Source organism: Equus przewalskii, chromosome X, assembly GCF_037783145.1.
Source record: "Equus przewalskii isolate Varuska chromosome X, EquPr2, whole genome shotgun sequence".
In the NCBI taxonomy this organism is placed as follows: domain Eukaryota; kingdom Metazoa; phylum Chordata; class Mammalia; order Perissodactyla; family Equidae; genus Equus; species Equus przewalskii.
Genome location: NC_091863.1, coordinates 67,367,258 through 67,393,493, shown reverse-complemented (window position 1 = coordinate 67,393,493; position 26,236 = coordinate 67,367,258). Strand labels below are relative to the sequence as shown.

General features: G+C 35.2%; 1 protein-coding gene across 7 annotated transcripts in view; it reads right to left on the bottom strand.

The window, feature by feature from the left end:
- DACH2 (dachshund family transcription factor 2) overlaps positions 1–26,236 on the bottom strand; it is a 466,299-nt gene that overhangs the window by 12,327 nt on the left and 427,736 nt on the right. For 4 of the 7 annotated variants that reach the window (XM_070604000.1, XM_070603995.1, XM_070603997.1 and 1 more), the window contains 4 exons: positions 8,096–8,244; positions 7,823–7,970; positions 4,268–4,414; positions 2,299–2,364 (listed from right to left, as the gene is read on the bottom strand). In XM_070604000.1, the coding sequence (XP_070460101.1) occupies positions 2,299–2,364; positions 4,268–4,414; positions 7,823–7,970; positions 8,096–8,244 (510 nt within the window). Of the gene's footprint in view, positions 1–2,298; positions 2,365–4,267; positions 4,415–7,822; positions 7,971–8,065; positions 8,245–26,236 lie in introns of all 7 variants that reach the window. The other 3 variants (XM_070603994.1, XM_070603998.1, XM_070603996.1) reach the window with 1 other exon arrangement.

Below are 26,236 nucleotides of genomic sequence, written 5' to 3'. Positions count from 1 at the left end.
AAGTAATTATTTGAATTGATTGATTTGGGAAAGTATATTTAAGATTAGTTCTGATAATATTTTCAGGCATCTGTTCCCCTGGCTAATAGAATAAATCATTTTTTGATCATAAAATAATTTCTTTTAGACATTAAATTGTGATTCTACTGCCATGTTAACACAAAGCATTCACTCTAGTTTTGCATAAATTGGTGATGGGAATTTTATCATTTACACAGCTTAAATGCTGTGCTAAGAGAGGTGAGAATGTATACTTTTCCATTTTTACCAAATTTATCAAGAATATTATTTAACATAACCTATCTTCATACATTCAAAAGGAATTATTAACCCACCACGTTTTACCATATATTGACAATATTAACCACAAATACTAGACAATTTGATTTGTAATTTGACAAAAATGATAAAAATTAATTCCCTTGCTTTAAAATAAGTTCCATCTCAATCCTTTTAAAGGTGAACCTAATTCCCTCGTTTAGCCAGCAAAAACTACTAGAACTTCTTAAAAGTATGCTCAGTGAAAAGAAATGTTAAATGTGTCCTCCCCAACCACAAGTTAATATGAAAAGCTGTTCTTTGCAGACTTCATTAAAATAAAAAATTTGAGCCAAATGGAGAGTGAATCTACCTTTTCACTTATCACCTAATTAACCTCCCATGAATAAGATATCTGTTGGTTGTTGCATGGAAATGAAGTAACTTTGGGACAGTTCAAAAGCTTGCATTTATCTCAGAGTTGGGAAAGATGTTGCTATTGTGAACTAAAGGCATCATATACATTAAACAAACAGCAATGAATTGGGAGTATAGGATTAAAGGATAATAAAGATTCAACTCATTGATAGTATGTTTGGTTTACCCCCTCTAGTTCCAAAGCTCACCTTACACCTCATTCAATGGAGGGGCACAATCAAGTTCAATGCACCTTAAAGACTGGGTCTCTATTTGTGTGTCACAGAATCAGAAGGGATCAAATGCTTCAGGCTTATTAAACCCCATTTGGCCCTGATATGTGATGGCAACCTCAACTAGTGGTAGCCCACAACTAGTGGGCCTTTATTCATAAATTTCACTGTGGTGAATTGATTGTACAAACACTGAGTCCCATCCAAATTGAATTTTCTCACACAGACACAGCTTTTAAGTTGAGGGAAGAAAGCAGGCAAGCAAAACAGGGATCAGATACAGCAAAAGCATCACTGAAACAGCTAAACATGCATACTTTCATGCACAGAAAGTTAATGCATTAGTTAGGTCTACCCTACTGCAGCAGAATCAGGCATTACCAGAAGATCCATGAGCTCTGACACTCTTGGTTTTGTAAAGTTGATGTGCAAAACTACATGGATGAGGGTTTCTAAGTTTTCTGAAGCTGCCACAAAAATCAGTGACCCTCAGATGAACCCAAATAGATCTTTTGGTCACATCCGGTACTATTGCCTTCGTGTAGACCCAGTCATCACACAGTGGAAAGGCACTGATTAGTTAAATCTCAGCAGGCAATGTATCCATGGTTGTCTTCCTTTTTGAAAGTTAGGAAATCATTTTTTCATGGAGATGCCTTTTCTTTTTTATTAGAGTCAGACATCTTTTTCACAATAAATGTGAAAATAAATGTAACCTGCATACAAAGTGCTAGAAAACTGCATTGGAATCACACTGGAAAAACTCTAGTGGTCAAATTCAGTTTTTATTTTTAGGTGCTTTTGCACTCCAATGAGACCTTATATTGATTTGTTTCATCTATTTTCTTACTACTAAATATTTTAAAGGATCTAAGCATTTATTGTAATCCTGCAAATCATGAATTACAAGGCATGCTCTTATTTCCATATTTAGGCAGTTTCTAAAATTATCTAAAATTAGCATTGGAATTTAAAGGTTGATAAAAAATGTTGTCCAGAACACTTAAAATATGGATAGGCTATGCTTATTGTGCCTGTGGCTTTTACAAACTGTAATGAGATTTGAAAATGCATATTATTGTACACTTCTGAAAAGTAGATTATATTCACATTTATGCATTTTTAGAATATAACTAAGATATAAATGTACATTCTTTCAACAGCTAAAATACTGTATAAGAAATTTGCTCACATTGTATATGCAAAATTATTAGTCCCTATATATATAATCTCAAAACACTACAGACTTCTTCCTCTGTCATAAAATAAGAAGAATTAAACTTATTTATTTTACTTATATGAAGAGTATCAACATAGGAGCTCATCCCTCCCCCACCCCCAAGGGTCACATATTAAGCAGTTAGAGAGAGAAGTATGCTGATTACTGTACCTTGCATAGCAGTACTATCGTGAGGAGTCCCATTGTTTTCTATTTCAATATCTGGAATCCCAGTATCTGAAAGAAGTGACATTAAAGATTAAGGTACAATTCTCTTCTTCCTGATTCCACTTAAAGTGAAAACTCTCAGTAACCCAATACTTTGGTCCTATAGCTAACACAAGACCGTGGGTGGTGTTTTTTCTTTTTGTATGTCTATTTATTTTTAATGATAGGAGGGAAGATTGTAAACTGCAGCTGAATTCTATAATTGGGCATATATTTCCAGGTATATAGTAAATACTTCTTTAATCATCTCATTCTCTAGAGATAAATCTCAGGAAAATAATCCATAGAAATCCCCTCAGACTATCAGGTAACACGGCCTGACTGTGGAATAAGAAAAATATGGATAAAATTGCATAAGTGGAAGTACCCCATCCTTATGGTATGTTTTTTATTTGTAAAATGTGATAGATGATGAGATTATTGCTATATTAAGCATACGTGAACACCAAAACACAGGCTATGGCTTGTGGGCTTTATGTAGTACTGGCTCTAGGGGCAAAGGGATACATGAATTGTCTGGAAAAAACTTGAGAAAAAGAAACAAGGAGTTGAGTTTTTATTTTCAGTTTTAAATATGAAATGTGATTATCTAAAAGCTATTCATATACATGAAGCACAGCTTAACATGGACATTTCTGTATATACACATTTGCTCAGTTACCCTTGGGTAATGTGGTAACAGATGCTAGTGTATCATCCACTGCCATCAAGGATTAATGTGAAAAGGAAATGATTTGAATACAAGGTACCCATCATGTCATAGAAACAGCTGCTTTTTCTTTATAATAGAGAATACTGGAGCTAGAGTGGAGCTCACTTATGGGTGGATTTCAAATATGTAAAAAAAATGTCAAACTGCCTCAGAATGACAAGTTCAGGGCCTCAAATAATGAGTGCACAGAACATTTGTCCCATTGCTGGTCAGAAATGTTGTTTTTAAGAACTTCGATAAGCCAGAATGCTGGCTCCCACTGTCTAAGACGTCCCACTGAATGAGGTATTAATGTGTTATTGTTTACCATCTCTCTTCTGTGTCTCAATGAGGCATGGTTGTCATGAGCTAATAATCTAGCACTGTATTTCTACCGATTGTGAGCACAATGATCCAAAACCGTCACATAAAAAGGGAATTGCACTTTTGGAAAGGAAAGAATACGATTGAACATTCATAGAAAATTCTTTATTCTTAGTATAGTAGAGTGAAGCAACTCTCTTTTAGTTCATGTGTGTATCACATGTGTGTATGGGGTATATGTACACGTGTGTATAAAGCTATTAGGCTCATTCTTATCACACACACATATCAGTTAAATGTAACAGCTGTCAATGTGCCATGAAAGAAGAACCTGAATATTCTATGAGATGAAATGACGTTGTGGGGTTTCATAATTTAAAATGGAATTGGAAAAGTTTGGAATTAAGAGATTTCATGATGGAAGCACCTCTTCTCATGAGATCGCCAGGGATTTGCTTAGAACATTCTTTTTGAACCAGGCACTCCTTAAGCCCTCAACACTGATGCAATCTGCATTAAAGGAACCAGCATCCTACAGCTCATTAAAATAGAGTACACCAAACATCAGCATATTGTAACGTGAATGGACCTAAAACACTTACATTTTCGGTGCAGGGTGGTTATCAATATTACTGCTTCTACTGCAAAAGTCAGCAGGATTTTCTGTTATTCCTATGCTATTTGTATTTCCCAGAATAGGGATTATTTTGACAGATTTAATTAATGACCTACAGCACTTGGCCTCAAATTGACTTTTTAATTATTCCTGGACAAAGCCTTTTTCCTTTCTTCCTTCCTTCTTTCCCTCTCTCCCTCCCTCCTTCCTTCCTTTCTTTCTTTTTGAAATCCAGCTTTGCTTTGTGTACCTTGAGTGTGAAAGTCCAAATCACACATTACCTTTCAGCATCCTCAGCCCGCTGTCACTAGTAGTGGCTTGCTTGAGTGCCTGCTCCACTTGCTCCCTGCGCTTTGATTCAAATTCCAAGGCTTCCTGCAGTTTTCTCTTCGCTTTTTTCTCCTTCTTCAGGCGCTTTTGCATGGTAGCTAAAGTGTGAAAAGGTAAAGAGTCTGCAAAGGCTTGGTCAGTGAAATAGAGTTGCCAGTTTTGAAGGAATATAAACCATCCTAATGTACAATTGTTGTTAAATTCTGAACCTTGAAATCTGTGATAATTTCTCAAATAGAATTATTGGGATCCAGCATCATATTGGTTCCTAGCAGAGTTCTAATCTGACTGACCTTCAAATTCATCCTAAATCAGTTTTAAAAAATGAAGGTATTGACATTATAGCAATAGAAAAACATAGAAGGAACATTAAGCGAAATTATAAATTATATAACATTTTAAAAATGTTAAAAGTATTCACATACAATTAAAATGTTTTACTTAAATTGAATATGATGCTAATTTGAGTGTCAATTGTATTTACTTCACAATTCAATGTCTTTTCATATAAATGACCTTCAGCAGATTGAAGAGAGTCAGCTACCCAGTTACCCAGGTAAATTTATGTTTACTTGAGACAAAAGTTCAGAGGTCTAAGGTAATAACAAAACGGAACTCTCGGAACAAAGACACTGAGAATGCATAGTTTCTCTTATTTTTGATGAAAGACTATATCTCATTTAAGCCTTACAAAATCTCAGCAAGGAAAATACTATCATCTCCATTTTATAGATGAGGAAACTTAGTCCTTGAGAGGTCAAGAAATTTACCCAAGATCACACAGTTAGTAGTTTTCATAGCCTGAGGGCCAAAGATCACATAGGTAGTTGTTTCAAAGCCTGGGGACCATATAGTCGGTCAAGGACCAAGATAGGTGACCTCCAACCTCTCTTGTTGCTCTATGATTCTAAGTGTTTAATCTGCAAAGAATATTATTATGTATGTATATGTGTATTTAATTGAAGTAACACATTCTGGCTAGCAACAAAAAGGTAGTTAGGTGGAATATTTACTTTGAGCATGAAACATTGTTTTCTTTATTTGGAAAAAAAAGATAGCCATAAGGATTCTTACTATATATATACCTTTATATATGTATATATATTGTTACTATTCTTTCTATATCCTTGGAGAGACATTACTTTATGACCATATCGATTTTTCCCCCTGTTTCTTTTCAATCACATGAATTCAGATAAAGTGTTCACTCTTTGTCGTAAAATGTTAGGTATACTTGGTACGAGGTATTTAGAGAACTGGAAAGGAATTTAAGTGATCATCCAGTTCAACTATTGCAATAGATGAGAATACAAAGATTCATAGAGATGAAGCAGCTTCTCTAAACCAATGAGGATAACAGAGTAGTCTCCTATAATTATGTTACTCATAAGAGGCAAAGGTTAAAAACAGTGCTTAGCACATTGCAGACAGTTGATAAGCATTAGCTAGTAGTAGTTGCAGTGATGGCAACAGTAGTAGTGACAGTAATGACAGCAGTAGTGATAATGATAGTAGTAGTGGTAGTGGTATTATTACTATTCTATCATAATGAATGCTAAATTTATTAAATACAAATACTTCAGAGTAAATTTGATAATAGGTATAATATTACATCTACCAGGTCTAGGACTTTTTTAAAAAGACAATAGATATGACAATTATAAAGACAGAGCTGAAGAGTCTATGAGAAGTTAGTAAACAGAAATCAGCATGAGTAGCTGTCTAAAAGTTAGAAGCCAATTTTACAACATGTAGTAGATTTTCATAAGTCAACTTGAGAATGTCATTATATTTAACATATGATTATTTGGTCCTTTAGTACAAAAAATTTCCCTACTGAAGAAATGTGTTTTTATGACTGCTAATCATAACAATCTATTTTACATACCAAATACCAGAAATAAACTAATTTATCCAAATTTTAAAAAGAAAATCTAGTCTTTGCTTAGTAGTATTTAATGACTTTGGCAAGATGTGAGAACAAGTTTAATTTTTTTCAATGCAATGACTGAATTTCCATTTTGAACTAGACCTTTGATTCTTAGGGCCTAAGGAAAATATACAGTCAGTTTTCAATTTCTTGACACAAATTTCAGAATACAATATGCTTCTTTGGAATAGTATAAAATTAGTGGATTTCACTCAAGTGGAGTCATTCTTCCTTGTTTTGGGAGGTATTATTCAGGTTGTGGATTTTCTCACCTTCTTTGCCTCTCCTTCCAACTCTTTAACACTTTTACTTAATTTTTGCTTTGTGATTCTTCCATAGAAAAGTAGGCAGAGAATAGAAAGAAGCTGAAATTCACGAGTCACTTTGCTACTGTTTAGTATTTTATGGTAAATGTAAGGAAGAGGTGGAAATTATTGGCTAAAGGGAAATTTAGAATTTTCTCTGGTTTTGATATGAACTGGTCTCATTACCCATATCTGTAGATAATCAAATGTCTACCCATGGTTGGAAAGTTAATTCTATTTGTGAACTATATTTTTGCACTTTCTCCCTTTTGTCTCCATCCAACTTAAGCTACTCTAATTCAGTCTTCATCACCACTTTCTGGATGAGAGCAATCTCTTTCTACATAGTTTCCTTGTTTCCAGTCTTACTCCAAGCTCCCTCTAATCTATTCCCAACACTGGAATGGTGTATCTAATTGAAATCAGACTAGATCACCCCTCTGCTTATCTTTTTATACTTCCCTTCACCTAGAGGATGAAGTCCAAACTAATCTTTTACATGGTTAAAAATATCCTTCATAATTTAACTTCTACCCCAATATTTCTGCGTCATCTCCCATCATTCACTTCATAAAACTCAAAGCATGGTAATAGCAAACTGTGTAAAGTTGCCCATGTCTGAGCCTTCTTACCGCCATGCCTATGCTCACTGATACCTCTGTCTAGAAAGTGCAAATCACTCAGGTACTCTCATGCCCTTTTTAGCCTACTGATTCTTCAAGACTCAGGTTCAAGTGTCAGCATCAGGAAGGCTTCTTCAACTATCCACCCACCCCCAACCAAGCTGAACTAATTTCCCCCTCTCTAGAAAACCATAAATACTGTGCATCATTGCTCTTGCCACTTTGTCTTGAAATTAACTGGTTGGTTGTGCTAACCTCTAAAATATAAACCTCTCAAGGACAATGGCTGAATTTTGTTTATCTTATAACCCCAGAATATAGCACTGTTCTCAGCAAAGAGTAGGCATTCCATACATAAGGAATGGTAAGATCATCTACATTCAGGCATATTTTATGAAATTGTGAGAAAACTAAAAATATTCATGTTTACAAATCTGCAAATGGCCTGAAGTGCAGATCTAGTGCATTGTCTTTTATTACAAAGGAAAATTGTATAAATATTTTACCTGGTGGATTACACACAGTATTTGATTCTTAGCTTGTCATTTGTTTTCAGCAGTTCCAAGGTTATCCCTGAGAATATTTTTATTACTATTGAAAATATCTCCAACAAAATATTCACTCTGTAATTGAACTTGTTAAACTTACTTCTGCTTTGAAGCTCAACTGCGAGTTGTCTTTCAAGGTTTTCTCTAATTTCTCTCTCTCTATAGAGCTCCATCCTCAGTTCCTTTTTTTCTTGCTGAATCTGCTTCTCCTGGATGCGAGCATTATCCAAAGCCACTTTCAGCAGACCCTGTCAAAGTACAGCAATTGACATGCAGTTCATCTTATCTGTTTTAATTTCTCAAATATGAAATAATTTATGTAGGTGCTAATGTCTTGTATTACATTTATTTTGTTTATAGAAATATTGTTGACCTGAATGTTGGTCAACAGAGTCTCCACGGAGGACAGACTATCAGCAAAAATGAATGGTCCAGGGAATCCAGGAGGCAATGCCTGCCCAGGAGTCAGTTGGATCTTGTCCAAGGGTGATTTCATCATTGGAATTTGAACTGGTACCTCTTCTGCAAAAAATAAAATTAATATCAGAAGGTTCACAAATTAAGAGCTAAAATTTTCACTGTTTCCTTCACCTTTAATGGCATCTATAAAGATTTTGTTTCTAAAACTAAATGATAGAAAACTCATAAATGGAAATCTTATCTATTCTCCAGCTGCCTCTAATTTCTCAAAATAAATGTTTCAGTAAAGAATCCGTGAAAAGGAAACAACATTTACTGCTAAAGAGGCATGAAATTTGGAGAAACAAATATAAGTTTATGAATACTTATAAATTAAATAATCAGATCACTTCCTGGTAAAGCATAAACTGCTTTTTATTTTTCTCTCCAAATCTATCTATCACCTCCATTCTTTTTAACAGCTTTATTGAGGTATAATTTACATACAATAAAATTCACCTATTTTAATTGTATGCTTCAATGATTTTTAGTAAATCATTGGTTACATATAGTTGTATAACCATCAGAACAAATCTATTTCAGGACATCTCAATCACCCTCACGCCCATTTACAGCTAATTTCCTTTCTCAACCCCAACCCCTGGCCACCACTAATCTACCTTCTGTCTTTATAAGATTGCCTTTTCTGGATGTTTTACATAAATAGAATCATACAATATGTGGTCTTTTGTGTCTGGCTTCTTTCGCTTAGCATATTTTTTTTAATATTTATTAAATTTCTTCATTGGGTCAAGTGGTCGTCTTTTCTTTTTTTAGGTCTAAGAATATTTTTTTTTTAAGATTGGCACCTGAGCTAAAAACTGTTGCCAATCTTCTTCTTTTTCTTCTTCTTCTTCTCCCCAAAGTCCCCCAGTACATAGTTGTATATTCTAGTTGGAGGTCCTTCTGGTTTTGTTTGTGGGATACCACCTCAGCATGGCCTGATGAGCAGTGCCATGTCCATGCCCAGGATCCGAACTGGTGAAACCCTGGGTCGCCAAAGTGCAGCACCTGAACTTAACCACTCGGCCACGGGGCCGGCCCCAGCATAATGTTTTTGAGGTTCATCCATGTTGTGGCATGTATCAGTGGTTTCTTCCTTGTTGTTGTTGAAAAGTATCCCATTGCATGGATATATCCTTTTTTGCTTAATCATTCACTAGTTGATGGGCATTTGAATTGTTTGCAGTGTTACCTTTTATTTTGAAGAATATTCCTCGTGAAAAAATACCACCTATGCTGGAAAAACACAAGCGGTATCTTTTCTCTTTTATTTTTATACTACCTTCTCCCACATTCCCATTACTTTAATGAGATTCTCTCTTAGCTTCAGATAAACAGACATCAATAGAATTTTTGTCTAATAAGATGTTTGAGACTTGTTTTGGACAGATATATATAATTGCAAAAGGAATTTTACTTTGAGAAGCTAATTACTTGGCTATCTACTTGAATTCTGGCTGAAAATCTTTTATGTACAATGTATGAACCTGATAGCAAAGTTTCCCCTGCAATTAGGAATTGGGGCTTTTTTTGACTTATCTAAAAATAAACTGCTACAAAGAGCTAATCTTGGAATGTAGCCAAACAAACCCTGGTATTCTTAAATGAATTTAATGGGGTGAATCATAGCACCTCGAACAAAATTACTCAACACTGTCTCTTTATTTCAGTAACTTGGCACAAGCGAAGTTTGAAAATATGCATTTGTCTGGTCGGAAAAATTTTCAGTGGTCCCATATATTATGAGACTGATTCAAGAAAGTATGCTTGAATCTAGACCTAACCAATTTTCACATGGCTTAGAAACAAAAATCTAGCTATTGGTTTTGGTTCCTGTAGGGATAGGACTATGGATCTGTCATACAGTTAGATATCATTTTTCAATTGCAGGCAGCCTATCTACGTAGTGTGCAGAGTCTTGAACTCCATTGATTTCACAGTCATCACGGTTTGCTGTGAGATTTCTTGTGTGGGAAACTGTGGCATACAATTGCGGGAACCTTCTGTGAGATTACTTAACAGGATAGCATTATCTCTGAATAAAATGCTCTTAATATAGATCACCTTTACAATTTCTAATTTTCCAAAACCTATAGTGGTAAAACAGTGCTAAATGATTATTACAGAGAATCAACAGTTTCACAAAATGTTATAAAGAATATTGTTTATCAGTCTTAAAGAATTCAATAAAATGCTTAAAATAGCTTGTTAATTTTCTCTTAGCACAGAAAGCTATTTTTTAGTAAAACTTAAAAAATATTATTTTGATCATAAATACATGATGCATGTGTTTTCTACAACTCCCTTGTTGTGAAATTAACCCTAACTTCTTATAAAATATTCCTTCCTTCCTTCTTTCTTCCCACCCTCCCTGCCTTTCTTCCTTCCTCCCTCCCTCCAACCCTCCTCCCCTTCCTTTCTTCCTTTCTTTCTTATCAGTGGTAGTTTTGGAAGAGGTCAAGTATTCCAGAGGGAATGAGCACATTATCGCAAATTCTGTGATCTACTTTACAAGGTTTGTGCATTTGAAATATCTCATAAAAAACACCTAAATTCTAAAATATGTCTTAGGCAGCAGCTCTAATATTTTTACAGTACATTTCTCAACAACTAACCAAGGAATATTATGCTTTATTTGTATTGTTTGAAGGCTATATTTCTAGCTAACTATAGTCTATAGTCTAGCTAGTATTTTGTCTTCTGCACATGAGTGCATTAAGTGGATAGTATGACTTCATAATGATCTTTCAATATCAATAATAATTTGGGATACTCTACACCTTTATATTGATGTTTATCAATCTTAAAGTAAGAATTTATGTAGTCTGGAAGATCTATTTTTACAAAATTAACTGATACAAAGTTAGAACATTGACTTCCTGCTGATTCAGAGATAATATAATGTTTCCCCTGAATAAATATTTTGTATCATGGGCAGAGTTCTTAAAATTAATGGATTCCTTGTTACATATTACCCTATGCACACATATAACCTCACTGGTAAGAATATGAGTGGTATTCTGCAAACAAGATACCTGAAAAGGAAAGCAACACATTCAGTATGCATAAAACAAAATTATAACTACATTAAAATCAGCAGAAGTCTTCTATTTGGAGAAGAAAGAAATGCCATTAAACTGGCTGAAAGGAAAATTACTATTGACTATGAAGACAGGTTGCACGGACTATGGTTTGTAATGTTGCTGTACAGTAGATTGAAGTTTCAAAATAGTATTACTCTTCTTTAAAGAGATAGACACAGCTGAATTAGGTGCTGCTTGCTGCAGTGAGGATCAAATGCAAAAAGAATCATATTTCATCAGACCTAGTCAACACCAGGAAAATAAATAGAAATATAAGAGGTATGCAGGCAATGATTCATTTTGATAATCTGGCCCAAGAGAGACACATAGAGACAGCACACAGATCTAAGCTTCTGCCAAAAGACAAATAGGACACAGAGGGTGGGAATTGGGATGACAGTGTAGCAGAGGTCACATCGATTTTCAGCAGCAGTTTTCACACAGATGAGATAACCCTGGACTCCATTTGGTCCATTGTTCATATCCTACCTGTCCCACAAGCAATAAATTTCCTAGTCCTAGAAAAGGGCCGTAAAGAAGAAGGATTCTACTTATGACTTCTTATGATTAAGCTTCTGCGCTAACCAAACATGGTTTTTCAGACCAAGGTCACATTGCATGTTAAGGTCCATAATAGCCAAAAACTAGTTGAACTGTATTATGTTTTGGTGTATATGAGTGGAAACTGTCAAACCATTCATCATTTTTTTTCTGATTTAAATCACATGCTACAAAAATGAATGATAAATGCATTAAAAATCTATTTCAATCATGTAATAGGTCTTCACATCGGAATGATATCTACATTTTCCTGAGAGCTTGAATACATGCACTGTCGTGTAGGAATTTATTAGGCAGGTTTGAGAAATCCTAATTGGAAACAAAATTAAATATGAGCAAGTACTAGAAACTTAGATTGTCAGTTAAATAAGAGAATCTCTTTGTAATCCAGGGAGAAAGGATTTTGATGAGCATTTTGATTTAAAAGGCTGGTGTTCAAATGTATATATTAAACACTTCATCAACACATACGATGCAATGGTATAAACTAAAAGATAAAGATAGGACAACTGCTATCCAGCCGAGGACATGAGCAACCTCTTCATTTATTGAAACAGAGACTGGTGTTATTGAGCCTGTTTGTTAAACCTGCCATGCTTTGTAATAGCACTTGAGAATCCATTTAGAGAACAAGCTCTTAATTATAATTTCTCACTTAGGGCCCAGATGAATAGATGTAAAAGTTGACATGAACTTTATTTGCAGAAAAAAAAGATAAACATATGGTAAATGCTCAGAATGGAAAAGTCTCCCTAAAAATTAAAATCAAGGCTGCTAGAGACTTTCTATATGACTCTAGTGCTTATTTTCCTTATTTTATCATAGAGTTAAGTGTTTCCTCTTTCCCCTGGGCTTTGAGGATTGTGATACAGGAATAGAAACTGAACACAGCTGACTCACTCAGAGTGGAAAAATGCAGCCATCTACCAGGTCATGAGTTTTTATGTTTTAACAAATAAATTATATTTCATTATTTAATTTGAGGGCTTTCCCCAAAACACAGCTGGCCCAAGGGACTCTCCTTTGTTGGTATCATTAGTATTATATTCAGCACAAGCAAGACACCTGCTTCCCTCTTCCAAACTGAGGAACAATAACAACAACAAAATGACCAACTGTTGTGTAATGATCTGACCTGCATGAATATAAGGAAGCGTTCATGATCTGAGCTGAACAATGACTCAAGTGTTGCCATCATCAAATGTGGAAAATAAAAACCTGATCCCCAAATTGTTACATTTCTTTAAGGAGACAAAAAAATAGAAATAATGGTGATCAATGAAAATAGAAAGCTAGTAGCAAAGGAATGAAGGGTCACCAGCCTTAGAAAGTGAGATAGAATTCTTCTAAAACCAATTATGGCCCTGTTTTGCTCTGAATCCTTAGATTAGCAATTTGGCATAACAGGCTCCTTTATAAATTATGAATTAGAAATAAATCACCTTTCAGATAAAATATTATGCTGATAACAAATATTACATCCAGTGAAGGATGTGGAAGAAGTATGATTCTGAATCCCTGTCATTAAGCAGCTAACACAGTATTCTGGAAAAAAGTCAACAAGTTACAGAAGTTGAGAATCAAGTGTGAAATCATGTGGCAGAAATTGTTAAGTGCCTCTAGAAGTTCAAAGAAGGAGAGATCACCGTGGTCTGGAGTAAGTACTCAAACTAATCTATTCACTCTCTAGCTCAAAAGTGTTCCCACTATCCTTAGAATAAAGTCCCATGAGACTTCTCCAAGATATTTGGTGTGCCAACAAGAAAAGCTTTCTTGCTCATACTGGTGTTGAAAAAAAGTGGGTTAAACAGTTTTCCTTAAAGCAAGAGTTGCCAGACAAGCTACAGCGTGCCTAGCGGAATTTGAGTTTCAGATAAACAGCAAATGATTTTTTAATATAATTATGTCCAAAACATTCCATGGAACATCTTTATACTAAAAAATGATTCGCTATTTATCTGAAATTCAAAGTCACTGGGCATACTGTTTTCTTTTCTCTTTTTATTTGCTAAATCTGTTAAAGTAGAATGTTTCAGAGCCTTTAAAATGCTAATGCTAAATATTAACATACGTTACATGTTAATTTAAGCAGCTGAGAGCATAGTGATGAAGAGCAAAAGATGCTGGAGCCTGACTGCCTCGGTTTGAAACCCTGCTCTATGATTTGCAAGCCTCTGGGAAAGTTACTCAGGCTTTCTGTGCCTCAATTTCCTCACCTGTAAAGTTAGAATAATAACACCTATCTCATAGGGTTGTTATGAAGATTAATGAGTTACTATTTGTAAAGTTTGTAAAACAATGCATGACCCAGAGTAAATGGAAGATAAGTTTCGTTAAATAAATTAAATCTTAATGGAAAATTCCTAGGACCGGGAGAGGAGACTATAGTAAGATATTTGACCACCTAAGCATCCATCATGAAGCAACATGTTTGGAAAGATCCTTTTCTAAGTAATACTTGGATGAGCCTGGCTGCAGCTTAAATTAGGCCAGTGTTACCTTCTCTATTATCAACGGTCTGAGGAGACTTCTTAAGTCAAGGTCAGTGGTTCTCAGCAAGGTTATTTTTCAGCCCAGGGGGCATTTGGCAATGGCTGGAGACTTTTTTTTTTTTTGAGGAAGATTGGCCCTGAGTTAATATCTGTGCCCATCTTCCCCAATTTTATATGTAGGATGCCTGCCACAGAATGGCTTGATAAGCAGTGGATAGGCCTGCACCTGGGATCCGAACCGGTGAATCCTGGGCCTCCGGAGTGGAGCACAGGAGCTTAACCGTTCTGCCTGGGCTGGCCCCACACTGGAGACATTTTTGAATGACCAAACTGAGGGAGTGGGGGTGTGCACTACTGGCATCTAGTGGTAGAGGCCAGGGATGTAGCACCCTCCACCTCCATCCCCAACAAAGAATTATCTGGCCCAAATGTCAATACTGGTTGGCAACCACTGTTCCAGAATTATATAAGAAAATCTCAATGAATGGACAGTTAACTAGATCTTCCTTTCTGCGCTGAACTTATACTAGAGAGTTTAATAAGCTTAATAAGAAAATAAGGTCAAATCAATGATTTAGAACTAACAATACCTCACAAGCTATGTTTTAGAGTTCTTATGTATTTAATTTTGGGTCCTCAACTTCAGTTCTTTGCTCAAATGTCACCTTATTAGTGAAACTATACTGAAAATTCTATTTAACATTGCAACCTGCACCCTTGTTCCACCCGCTTAACATGCTTTCTTTTTTCCTGCAAAATTTATCACCATTTAATCATTTAACATACAATGTAACTTATTTACTATTTTTGTTACATATTTCATCTCAGTATAATATACTCTCCATGAAAGCTTGGACCTTTGTCTGTTTTTTTATTTCCCCACTGTGATCTCCTCATTATATAGAACAGTAACTATCTTGGGTCTACAGTGCTTATAATGACTTTGGATATGAGGACTGGTAATCTTAAGACATGAGGTAAGATTTCTAATCATCAGATTGATTCCATAATTTCTTTCTATTAGAATAGACAAGATTGTACATGAGTATATAATTTTAAAAGATTTTTACAAGTATGTGGTGGGAGGAGGTATAACCGCAGGCTCTCCAGGACCAGTTCAATTGACCCATCTCTTACCAACAGGGTGATTAAGAATTGCCTTTCAGAAAATTTGCAAAGTCGTGTAGCAAGAGCATGCACAGAAGAAGAAATCTTGACCTGAAATGAGCACAGAACCAAAGATTCTCCTCCCCACAGAATCAGAGGACCGGGATGTGACTGGAACTTAAAAGTCAGACTCAGCAGAAGCAAGGGGTCCCTCAATCAGGAAGATCCAGCGTTAAAATTCCCTCCCCACCTCATCAGAAGTGTTAGAACCATATCATAAACGTTTAGGACTCATCATAAATGTTTAGCACCCTGTCATGAATGTTTAGAACCTCACTATAAACACTTGAAGCCCACCAATCAAAACTTGTCCCACCAGCATTTCGACATGCCAGCCTGTTCTCCCTAACCCCTTCAATTTTGCCCCAAATCCTGAATCAGGGAGACAGACCTGAGGGCACAGGCCCCAGGACCTCAATTTTGTACAGTAACAGAGGGAAGAAAGAGGGGATGGAGATAAAGAGTTTCTGGTCAACTCTCAACAGTTCCAATAAAATCAACACTTACTGTACTCTACAGATATTGTGGCAAACTGAAATTTTATAATTTTGAAAAATAGTTGATGCAGTTGTCATAGCATGTCTACTATATATTTATTAAACTCGTCTACATATCATAGTCTTTTGAGCAAAAAATTGTGAAGTGTAAATCTTTCTGGGGCACACACATACTTTCCCCTCATCTTTGAGATGATGTATTATTGCATCAAAGATAAAGAAAACAACTGATTTTTTTAAAGTACATCTATATTTTCTAGAACCTAGAAATAGAAAAAGGCTGAGGATCCTGAATAGAAAGAAGTTTCATAGAGTTTGATCTAAAAACTGCAAGACAGACAAGAAATTCTAATATAAACAACCAAACAGTACCAGAGGCATATACAAGTCCCTTCTCCAGAAAACCAGCCTGGCTGCCTCTGTGAAAAAGGCTGCAGAGAGAACATTAAATGAGTGGGGATTTAATAATGTAACAGTCTGCATCAGAAATTGGCAAACAAGAGGCAGGAATGGGCTCAGAGGAAAAGTGGGAAGGAAGCTGATGTTTTCAAGAGATGTGTTTAAGAAAGCTGCACAGATACACAAACACACATGCACACACACACATACACACACATTGGTGAGATATACTCATTTTTCTATTTTACCTGAGAAATAAGAAATAGAGACACTGAGGCACCATATTTTTTGTATAGAAAAAAACTAAAAGTTTTCCTAATACATGAGTCTTGAAATCATAATTGCAGCACTGTTGTAAACCTAGCCAATTCAAAATGATGTCGTTTAATTTAATTATTTTACAAAGCTGAATTTTCTTTAAAATAATTTTTAATTATTATGGTAAAGCACTGCAATTTTCACATTTTTTCTTTCTTCTGTAACGTAAGCATTAAGACCATCAGAACTATTGCCTTTCCTCTGAAAATCTCTTAAGTTTTATCAAAGAGGCAAGCATCTAATAGTAATGCTCAATTCAATGACCTTCACCAAATACAAAATCCTATTTTTACCACGAGAGCCTATACCATCTGGTGAACAACCTCTTTGTTTGTAAAATAATAATAATAATAATAATTTTAAGTATAGCCAAGGTGGCAGGGAGGAGCAAATATCACTAGAACACATTAATGTTCCATTTTGTTTCATATTTTAACTTTCCCTCTTCCTCATCTTCATTTCTAGTTAGTTTGTAGGGCTTTTTTCAATTTTACTCTATTTTTCAATATTCACATCTAACTTAATGGCTTTTATCAGAAACACTTATTGAGTGCTCAGTTGTGCTTAGTATTGTGCAGTAAATTACAATGAGTTCACAGACTTATAAATTGAATAGCATGGTAGTGATTTTCTCTAATAACAATATTAGAGAAATATAGTTTGTCTATATGACAAAGAGAAATAACGTCAAAAAATCTCAATCAATTAGAAAGTTTTCACAAACTTATTCAGTTTAACTTCAATGGTTATTCAAGGGTTAATCACCAGAGACCCCCCACTTTCTTATTTTAATTTTTTTTTCTCTTAAAATGTACGTGTTGGCTATTCTACTTATAATACAGTGAACTTGATAATCTCTCTGTATTTTGAGATGTTACATCTTTAAACTTCAATGTGCCGGAAGAACTACCTCAGAGTGGTTGTGGGAAGTTTAAATAAGAAAACTAAATTGGAAGGACCTACCACCGTATTTAGCATATGGCAGACCCTCAGTAAAAACTGGCTAAATCTGAAACTATCGCAGCCTTCTAGACACGGAATGTTTGAGAAAAAGGATTGCACTGAATGTACACTGATTCCAAGATTTACCCATGAAACTTCCTTTTTAAATTTCTTTTGGTAAATTGATAGAAGGATTTAGTTAATGTAGCAACTATTAATCACGGTTTTATAGTATTGTATTTTGTTTTCGTGATAACCAGACAAAAACTAAACTTGCAATTTTGTAACTAAAATCTCTCAGATTAGTTCCAAGGTAGTCAGAAGACTTCAAGATCACATTATTTCAGTCACATTTTTTCCATTAAATTTAATTTAGGCTAAATTTGTATTTTCTTGGAGAATTGCAAGTTTAAGATGTGTGGTTTCTACAGAAAAAACAGGAAAACATGTATCTTAAATTTTCCTGGCAAATTCAGGCTTATTTTATTTATGCTGAAATTCCTTCGCTCACTATTTGTTACAAATATTTATGGATTCATGTGGAATGGCAAATGCTGAAGCAGAGACACTGCAGACATTTTTCACTTTCACTAATAACCCTAGTACCTGAGGATTTTTTTCATCTTCTATCATAAGAGTTTCAGTTTAAACAAAGGATCTAACACAGTCACTGAATATAAAATTTAGAATTATTGTATGAGTAAGTCTATGCTGAGGCTGGGTCTATGCAAACAAAATAGAGTTTGATGTTTTTATTAGCCTGCCTATATACATATATATATATATATATATACATATTATATTTAAAAGCTTGAAATATAAAGGGAAAATTGGTTTGGGTGATCTAAATTACTCTGACACAGCACAAACCGATCAGAACTACATAGGTAATTTCTCAGTTCTCAACTTCCACTGACAGTAGTTTGGGTTACTCTGATTTTCTCCTCTTTTCTTTTTCCTACCTGATTCTACCCTTATACTTACTCATAGTGAATGATATTTCTTTGGGGAAAAACTATTTTTAAGATTTACTTTGCAAAAAAACCAACAAAAATCAATAATTACTATTAAATGCATTCGGCCAACATTTTCTACTTCTATGAATGTTTAAATATTATGAACTCAGCCAGAGGAAACTTGGAATGTGAAAAAATGGAAATAGAGATGAAATTAACAACTAATATTTAATATCTTGCAATTCTAATATCTTATAATCAGACTTGAACAGATCACGCAAACTTTCTGTCCTGGATTCCAATTCTATTAAATTGTTTTATTTTTATGATTCACTTACGTGGATAAAATGCTTTAAGCATCAATATTATAACATTTGATTCCCAGGAAGCTATATTCAGTCTAGTACCATATGGCCACCATTTCTGCATTTGGCCTGCATCTGTCTTCACGTTTCCTTCAGATGACTTTAAGGAGCATGTCTACATCCCCTGTGCTGCTGTATCTATCCAATTCTCTTAGAGATTGTCATTTTCCTAATCCGAATTGATCACTAGGGAAAATCATTTTGCTCACTGCCTTTGTGTCCACTATCACCAGCTAGCCATTATTCAGTTCCCATTTGGCATTTTCCCAGTATGAAAATAGCATTTTTTTTCTATTTTATTTTATTTATTTATTTTTTTAATTTTATTTTTTTCGGATGTACATCATATGTCAAATTCTGTATACATTACATCATGTTCACCACCCGAACACTAATTATAGTACATCCCCTCACATGTGACTCTAATCACCCCTTTTGCCCTCCCCCCTCCCCCCTTCCTCAATGGTAACCACCAGTCCAATCTCCAACGCTACGTGTTTTTTTTTTTTTTTGTCGATTTTATCTTCTACTTATGAGTGAGATCATATGGTATACACAATATTGAAATTACCTCCTGTTCTTGGTTACTGACAATGGATTCCATCTTACCTTCAGTTAAAATACCTGTATTAACAGGTAGTGAAATGTGCCATAATTAGCCTATGATTTTCAAGCACAACCTGTATCACAGTTTCTTGGGAGAATTTACTAATAACCCAAGTAACTGTCTAAATCTCACTGTCTCTGAAACAGCCTGATGTTTTAAGGAAAACTACCAGAGGGTAAAGGCAACACAATATGCTATTCAAGTTTGGACATTGATGTATACTGCTTTATTGCCTCAGCTACAACTTCCCAGAAAGTGCTTTCATACCTGGATGCTTACAATATGTGTTATCTATTTGCCTAGAAAGCGGGCTCTTTGGTTTGCAAAATTCTATTAATGACACCTCATAGCTTTTGAAACTTTGTCAGCCCTTCCATATTGGTTCTCTGTCTAGATGATCTATCCATTGTTGAGAGTGAGCTATTAAAGTCCCCAACTATTATTGTCTTAGTTTATTTCTCCCTTTAGCTCTGTTATTTTTTGCTTTATATATATTAGTGCTCCAATGTTCTGTGAATACATATTTATAATTATTATAGCTTCCTGATGCATTGACCACTTTATCATTATATAATGGGCTTCTTTGTCTCTTTTTACCATTTTTAGTTTAAAGTCTATTTTGTTAGATACAAGTATAGCTACCCCTGCTTTTTTTGTTGTTAACATTTGCTTGAAATGTCTTTTTCCACCGCCTCACTCTCAGTCTGTGTGTGTCTTTAAGGTTAAAGTGAGACTCTTGTAGGCAGCACATCATTGCATCTTGTTTTTTTATCCATTCAGCCATTCTATGTCTTTTAATTGGAAAATTTAATCTGTTTAAAGTAACTATTGATAGGTAAGGACTTACTATTGCTATTTTGTTAATTGTTTTCTGGTTGTTTTGTAGATCACTTGTCCCTTGTTTCTCATCCTGCTGTCGTTTTTCGTGTTTTTTTGTTTTTTGGTATCAATATGCTTTGACTTCTTTATTACTACAGGATTTTCCCTTGTAGTTACCATGAGGCTTACATAAAATATCTCAAACTTATAACACCCTATTTTAAACTGATAATTTAACTTCAATAGAATTTGTAAACCTTACACTTTTACTTCTCCTTCCCCTCACATTTTAGGTTACTGCTGTTACAATTTACATGTTTTTTTATTGTGTAACTAATAAGAGAATATTTTAGCTATGGTTACTTTTACCACATTAATTTTTTTTTAACTTTTAAACTAGAGTTGTAAGTGCATTATGTGCCACTATCATCATATTGCAGAATCTAACTACGATGATGTATTTACCATTACCATTGAGATTTACACTACCTTTTTAAGTTTTTATGATGTTAATTAGCATTATTTTACTTCCACTCAAAGAACTCCCTTTAACATTTCTTGTAAGGCAGGTCTGGTGGTAATGAACTCCCTCAGCTTTTGTTCATTTGGGAGTCTTTATCGCTCCTTTGTTTCTGAAGGACAACTTCGTGGGGCATAGAATTCTTGGTTGACAGTTATTTTCTTTCAATATTTTGCATATGTCATCCCATCTTCTCCTGGCCTAAAAAGTTTCTGTTGAGAAATCTGCCTATAGTCTTATAAGAGTTCCTTTGTATGTAACTTCTCTTTTTTCTCTTTCTGCTCTTAAAATTCTTTCTTTGTTTTTGACTTTTTTTCATTGATTTGTTTATTTTCAGATGTACATCATAATATATTTGGAATTGTGTGTAGATTACATCATGTTCACCACCCAAAAACTAATTATAGTCCATCCCCTCACATGTGAGCTTCATCACCCCTTTTGGCCTCCCTCCTCCCCCCTTCCCCTCTGGTAACCACCAATCCAATCTCCAATGCTATGTGTTTGTTTGTCGTTGTTTTTATCTTCTACTTATGAGTGAGATCATATGGTATTTGACTTTCTCCCTCTGACTTATTTCACTCCGCATAATACCCTGAAGGTCCATCCATGTTGTCATAGCCACATGCAAAAGAATGAAAGTAGACCATTCCCTTACACCATGCACAAAAATCAACTCAAAATGGATTAAAGACTTGAATGTAAGACCCGAAACCATGAAACTTCTAAAAGAAAACATAGGCAGTATGCTCTTTGACATCTGTCTGAGCAGCATATTTTCAAGTCCCATGTCTGATGGGGCAAGGGAAACAAAAGAAAAAATGTTTTTGACTTTTGACAATTTAATTATAATGTGTCTCAGTGTAGCCCTATTCAGATTCAACCTATTTGGGATTCTTTTGGGCCTCATGGATCTGGATGTCTACTTCTCTCTCTAGGTTCAGGAAGTTTTCTGCCATCATTGCTTTAAGTATACTTGCTGTCTTTTTCTCTTTCTCTTCTCCTTCTGGAATTCCCATAATGCAAATATTGTTTTTTTGAGTGTCCCATAATTCCCATAGGTTCTCTTCACCCTTTTTCATTCTTTTCCCTTTTTGCTTCTTTGACTGAGTAATTTCCAATGTCTTATCCTCCAGGTCACTGATTCATTTTTCTGCCTGGTTGAATCTACTTTTGAAACTCTATTGAATTCTTCAGTTTAGTTACTGTATTTTTCAATTCTAGGATTTCTGTTTATTTTTCTTTTTGATGGTTGCTATTTGTTTGTCAAGTTTCTCGTTTTGTTCACACATTGTTTTCCTAATTTTGTTTACCTGTCTGTCTGTATGTTCTCATAGTTCACTTAACTTCCTCAAAAGGATTATTCTGAATTCTCTGGCTGATAGTTAATAGATCTCCATTTCTTTAGGGTCAATTACTGTAACTTCATTAGTTTCCTTTGGTGGTGTCATATTTACCTGAATTTTCATGATCCTTGATTCCTTATGCTGGTATCTGTGCATTTGAGTAATCAGGCTCCTCTTCCAGACTCTACAGGTTTGCTTTGGCAGAGACAGTTCTTTACCAGTCAGCTCAATTTGGGTTTCTGGGTGTGTCTTCTGGTAACATTCTTGGGCAGGTAGGCCCTGCTATTATGATCTATTTTTAGTCAAAGCAACTGTCCAAGATCTGAGGATAGGGGTGGGGATTGTGCCACTGGCTGAGAATAGCTGGGTAGGACTGCTGGCTTGGCTCCCTACCCAAGGGAGGCTGTAGGATGCTTCCTGTGGTTTCCTGCATTCTCTCCCACAAAGTGATCCACAATGCTGGCCAGGGGGTGCTGGTTGTTTCCCCTGAATTCTCTTTTCCCACCAGAGTAACCAGAGTCTCAGGTGAGACCTCTCCTCATGATACTGCACTGGCCTGAAGGAGGGGCAATGTGGTCAAAGTGTAGCCACTTCTCTTACCCTTCTAATGCAGGCTGTCTTAGTTTCTGAGGTGCAGAGGGGTGATTCAGCTTCACTCCCTTGTTCTAGGACTCTCTCAGTAGTGTCTTGTTCTTGAACAGTTGTTAGCAGTTCTTCTTGCGAGGGGGAGTGAAGTCAGGAAGGACATATGTTGCCATCCTGGTGACGTCACTCCTGTCAGTCCTTCCAATCATTTAAAGTATATAGAGGCTGCATTTTGAAGTCCCAGATAATTATTTCTTATTTGCTTTTCAATGGAATAAAACATGTTATAAAGGACAATTCGGCTATTATGTCTTCCTCTGCTTAGACTTCATAAATATTATATCCCATGCCACCCTCTGAAGCCAAAATGTATAGACACAACAGTGGTAGTATTTCAACAGATGCAAAATACCCTTAATAAAATAGAAATATAAAACAAGAACAAATTACTCAGGTCCACATCAATAAAAGAGTGGCCTTAAAACTGTAACACACTTATGATACTGACATTCCCATTGGTATAGTGTGCATACACTCTCAAAGCTGTATACCCTGTTCGAATGTCATGGTGTCTTTTTGCAATACTGTTTGTGGCCAAACAAATACAATGTTTGTAGAGAATGTATCTAGGGAGCCATAAAACTGGTGGAAAACATATTTCTCCATGATATTTTAGTACTTTGAAAAATTCAATCACAGGGAAAGATGTTTTGCTGTAAACATCTTAAAAGCCTTATAAAGGCAATAGCTTCACACAGCACTTGTTTAAATAATTTTAAGAGTTAGACTAGGTCTTCTTATATACCAAAGCTCAAATTCTTTTTAATTTCCTTGATCTTTTATAGGGCTTGTTGTTGAAATTTAAAAAGATTTTAAGTGCAATGCAATCTGTATGCTAGTATGATAATGCTGCCTATTTGCAATACTACAACGTTTACCAAAATGAAGCCAGAACATGTGTTTTTCCCTTCAGCATAGGTTTTACTCTTTCTCCATAAGGTATTGTTTGATGGCTATAATTTAGCAAAGACAAAATGGTATTTTACGTACTCAATGTGCAGTATACTCAGATGAGCCAGAGTAGGGAAAAACGCCTCATGCATTCCTCATGGTATGGTAGATTAGGGTTTAAATTAGAAGCAAAGACAGTCAAATCCTAAATTCAGGATTTTTGGACTTGAAATTTGGGAATATTTATTTTCATTTTTTATGCTTTTTCAACTTTTTAGAAAATCTTATGAATTAATTAAAAATTAAGTTCCTCACTGTTATATGTTATCTTCTGCTCAGTCCTCATAAATTTCATTTCCATATTTGTTAACAGGAAACGTGTCTGTGTATGTGCATGTGTGTGTGTCTTCTTTTCTTCTATTCAAGATAAAGTAAAAGGGGACTTTCCACAATCTTGCTTTATCCCAAAGAGTTTATTCTCTAATATGCATTTTAATAATCAATTTTATTAACTAGCACCTTTTCTCAAAATTTACCAGGGGTTCGCAATTGTTTTTCCAAAAGATACAGGTATGATCATGAAATGTAAAACCTCTACCAACTACTCCCTGTCCAGCAGTCTATTTTTTCAATTATGTTACATGACTGCCAAAATACTAAAATCCCCTAAATATCTCATAAACATTAATCATTTCTCCCTGGTTTGTAAAGATGTCCACATTATTGAAGAAAGAATATGCATAGCACCATTTTTTATTTTCTTTAAAAGAGAAAGAATTAATAAACAGAGTCTACTCTAATCTTTGTTTTTAGCAATTACTTTTATGCTCAGCTCCAGTCTTGCACTTTCTGCTTCCTACTGGACACTTTCACTGAGATATTCCATCATGACATGAATCTTGCAAACTTATCGCTTTATTAAGGCCAATTATCATCATCAACCAAATATGACTTCATATCGTGATTCTTTTTTTTAAAAAAGATTGGCACGTGAGCTAACATCTGTTGCCAATCTTTTTCTTCTTCTTCTTCTCCCCAAAGCCCCCCAGTATATAGTTGTATATTCTAGTTATGATGCTTCTGGTTGTGGCATGTGGGACGTTGCCTTGGCACGGCCTGGTGAGTGGTGCCGTGTCTGAGTCCAGGATCCGAACCAGCAAAAACCCCAGCTGCCAAAGCAGAGCGCATGAACTTAACCACTTGGCCACGGGGCCGGCCCGTCATGATTCTTATTTTTGTCATTTTCACCATCTCTCACCAAGGCTTGACTCCTTCTAATCACTTTGACTCTCCTCTCTCTTTTGCCTCTCGGATATTTAATCTGTAAACTGGTCCTTTTAATAGTACCTTTAAAATATCTTCTGTTCCAGCCACCTCAGAGTTGCATAGTTAAAATAGCTTCCTTTACTGAATCCATAGCTTTGATCTTTCCCTATGTTATCCCATTTTGGACATAAACACATGATTAAATTGCCCAATTTCACCCCTGTGAACAAACCAATAGGCCCTCAGTGTTCTCCATAGTTTTACCCTACCTTTGTGCTTCATCCACAAATACTCCCCTACAAAAATTTCAGTTGTAATCAATCTGTTTTACTCCCTGTTACCTACTACTTATAACGCATTCTCATTTCTATAATTTTTCTTCAACACATGTCTAGAATATTAGCCCATCCCCTCCACGTTTCTAAATACTATCTCTCCTTTAATATCTTAATATTCTCCATTAAAGCTTTTCATGACTATCTCAGCCCATAATCACTTTCCACTTCTCTGAAATCATATACAGAGTTAATTTTCTGAATCAAACCTATAGAAACTTGTACGATCTACTAAACCATGTCTCTCATAATGTTATATACAGCTTTTATCAGTAATTAAATATTCACGTGTTAATGCCTTAAATCCCTAATTAGACATTAAATTATTTGCGAGTGGAGACTATTGCCTACTTATTGTCCTCTTTTTCCTCTGCAGAGGCTACCATTTTGTCATACACACAGTTGACATTCAATACATATTTGTAGTTTGATTTCTAAATTACATAGGACAGGAAACAATAAAAATATTTTAAAGAGGTTAGGGCTATCTAGAGAGGACATATCAAGACTTAGAACAGAAGCATAAAGGTAAATAGATCTCTACACTTTCAATCCTTGGAAACTTTCCATGATCCCTAATTTAAGGAAAGAGCACTCAATAGGATAACATCTATTTTGTTGGAGTGGGATTGTTACAAGTCGTGGACATGTCTAGTGGTCAGAAAATCATAATGAGAATAGGATTTTGAGGAATTGATTCACCACTGAACAAATCCCAATTTCCTAAATCCAAAATGAATAGGTTTTTATGGGTGGGAAAGAAAATGTATGATTTTCCTAGCATTGCTTGAGAACACTTCTTTACGCAGCATTCCATGCTTGGTGGGAACTCGGTTCTTGCTC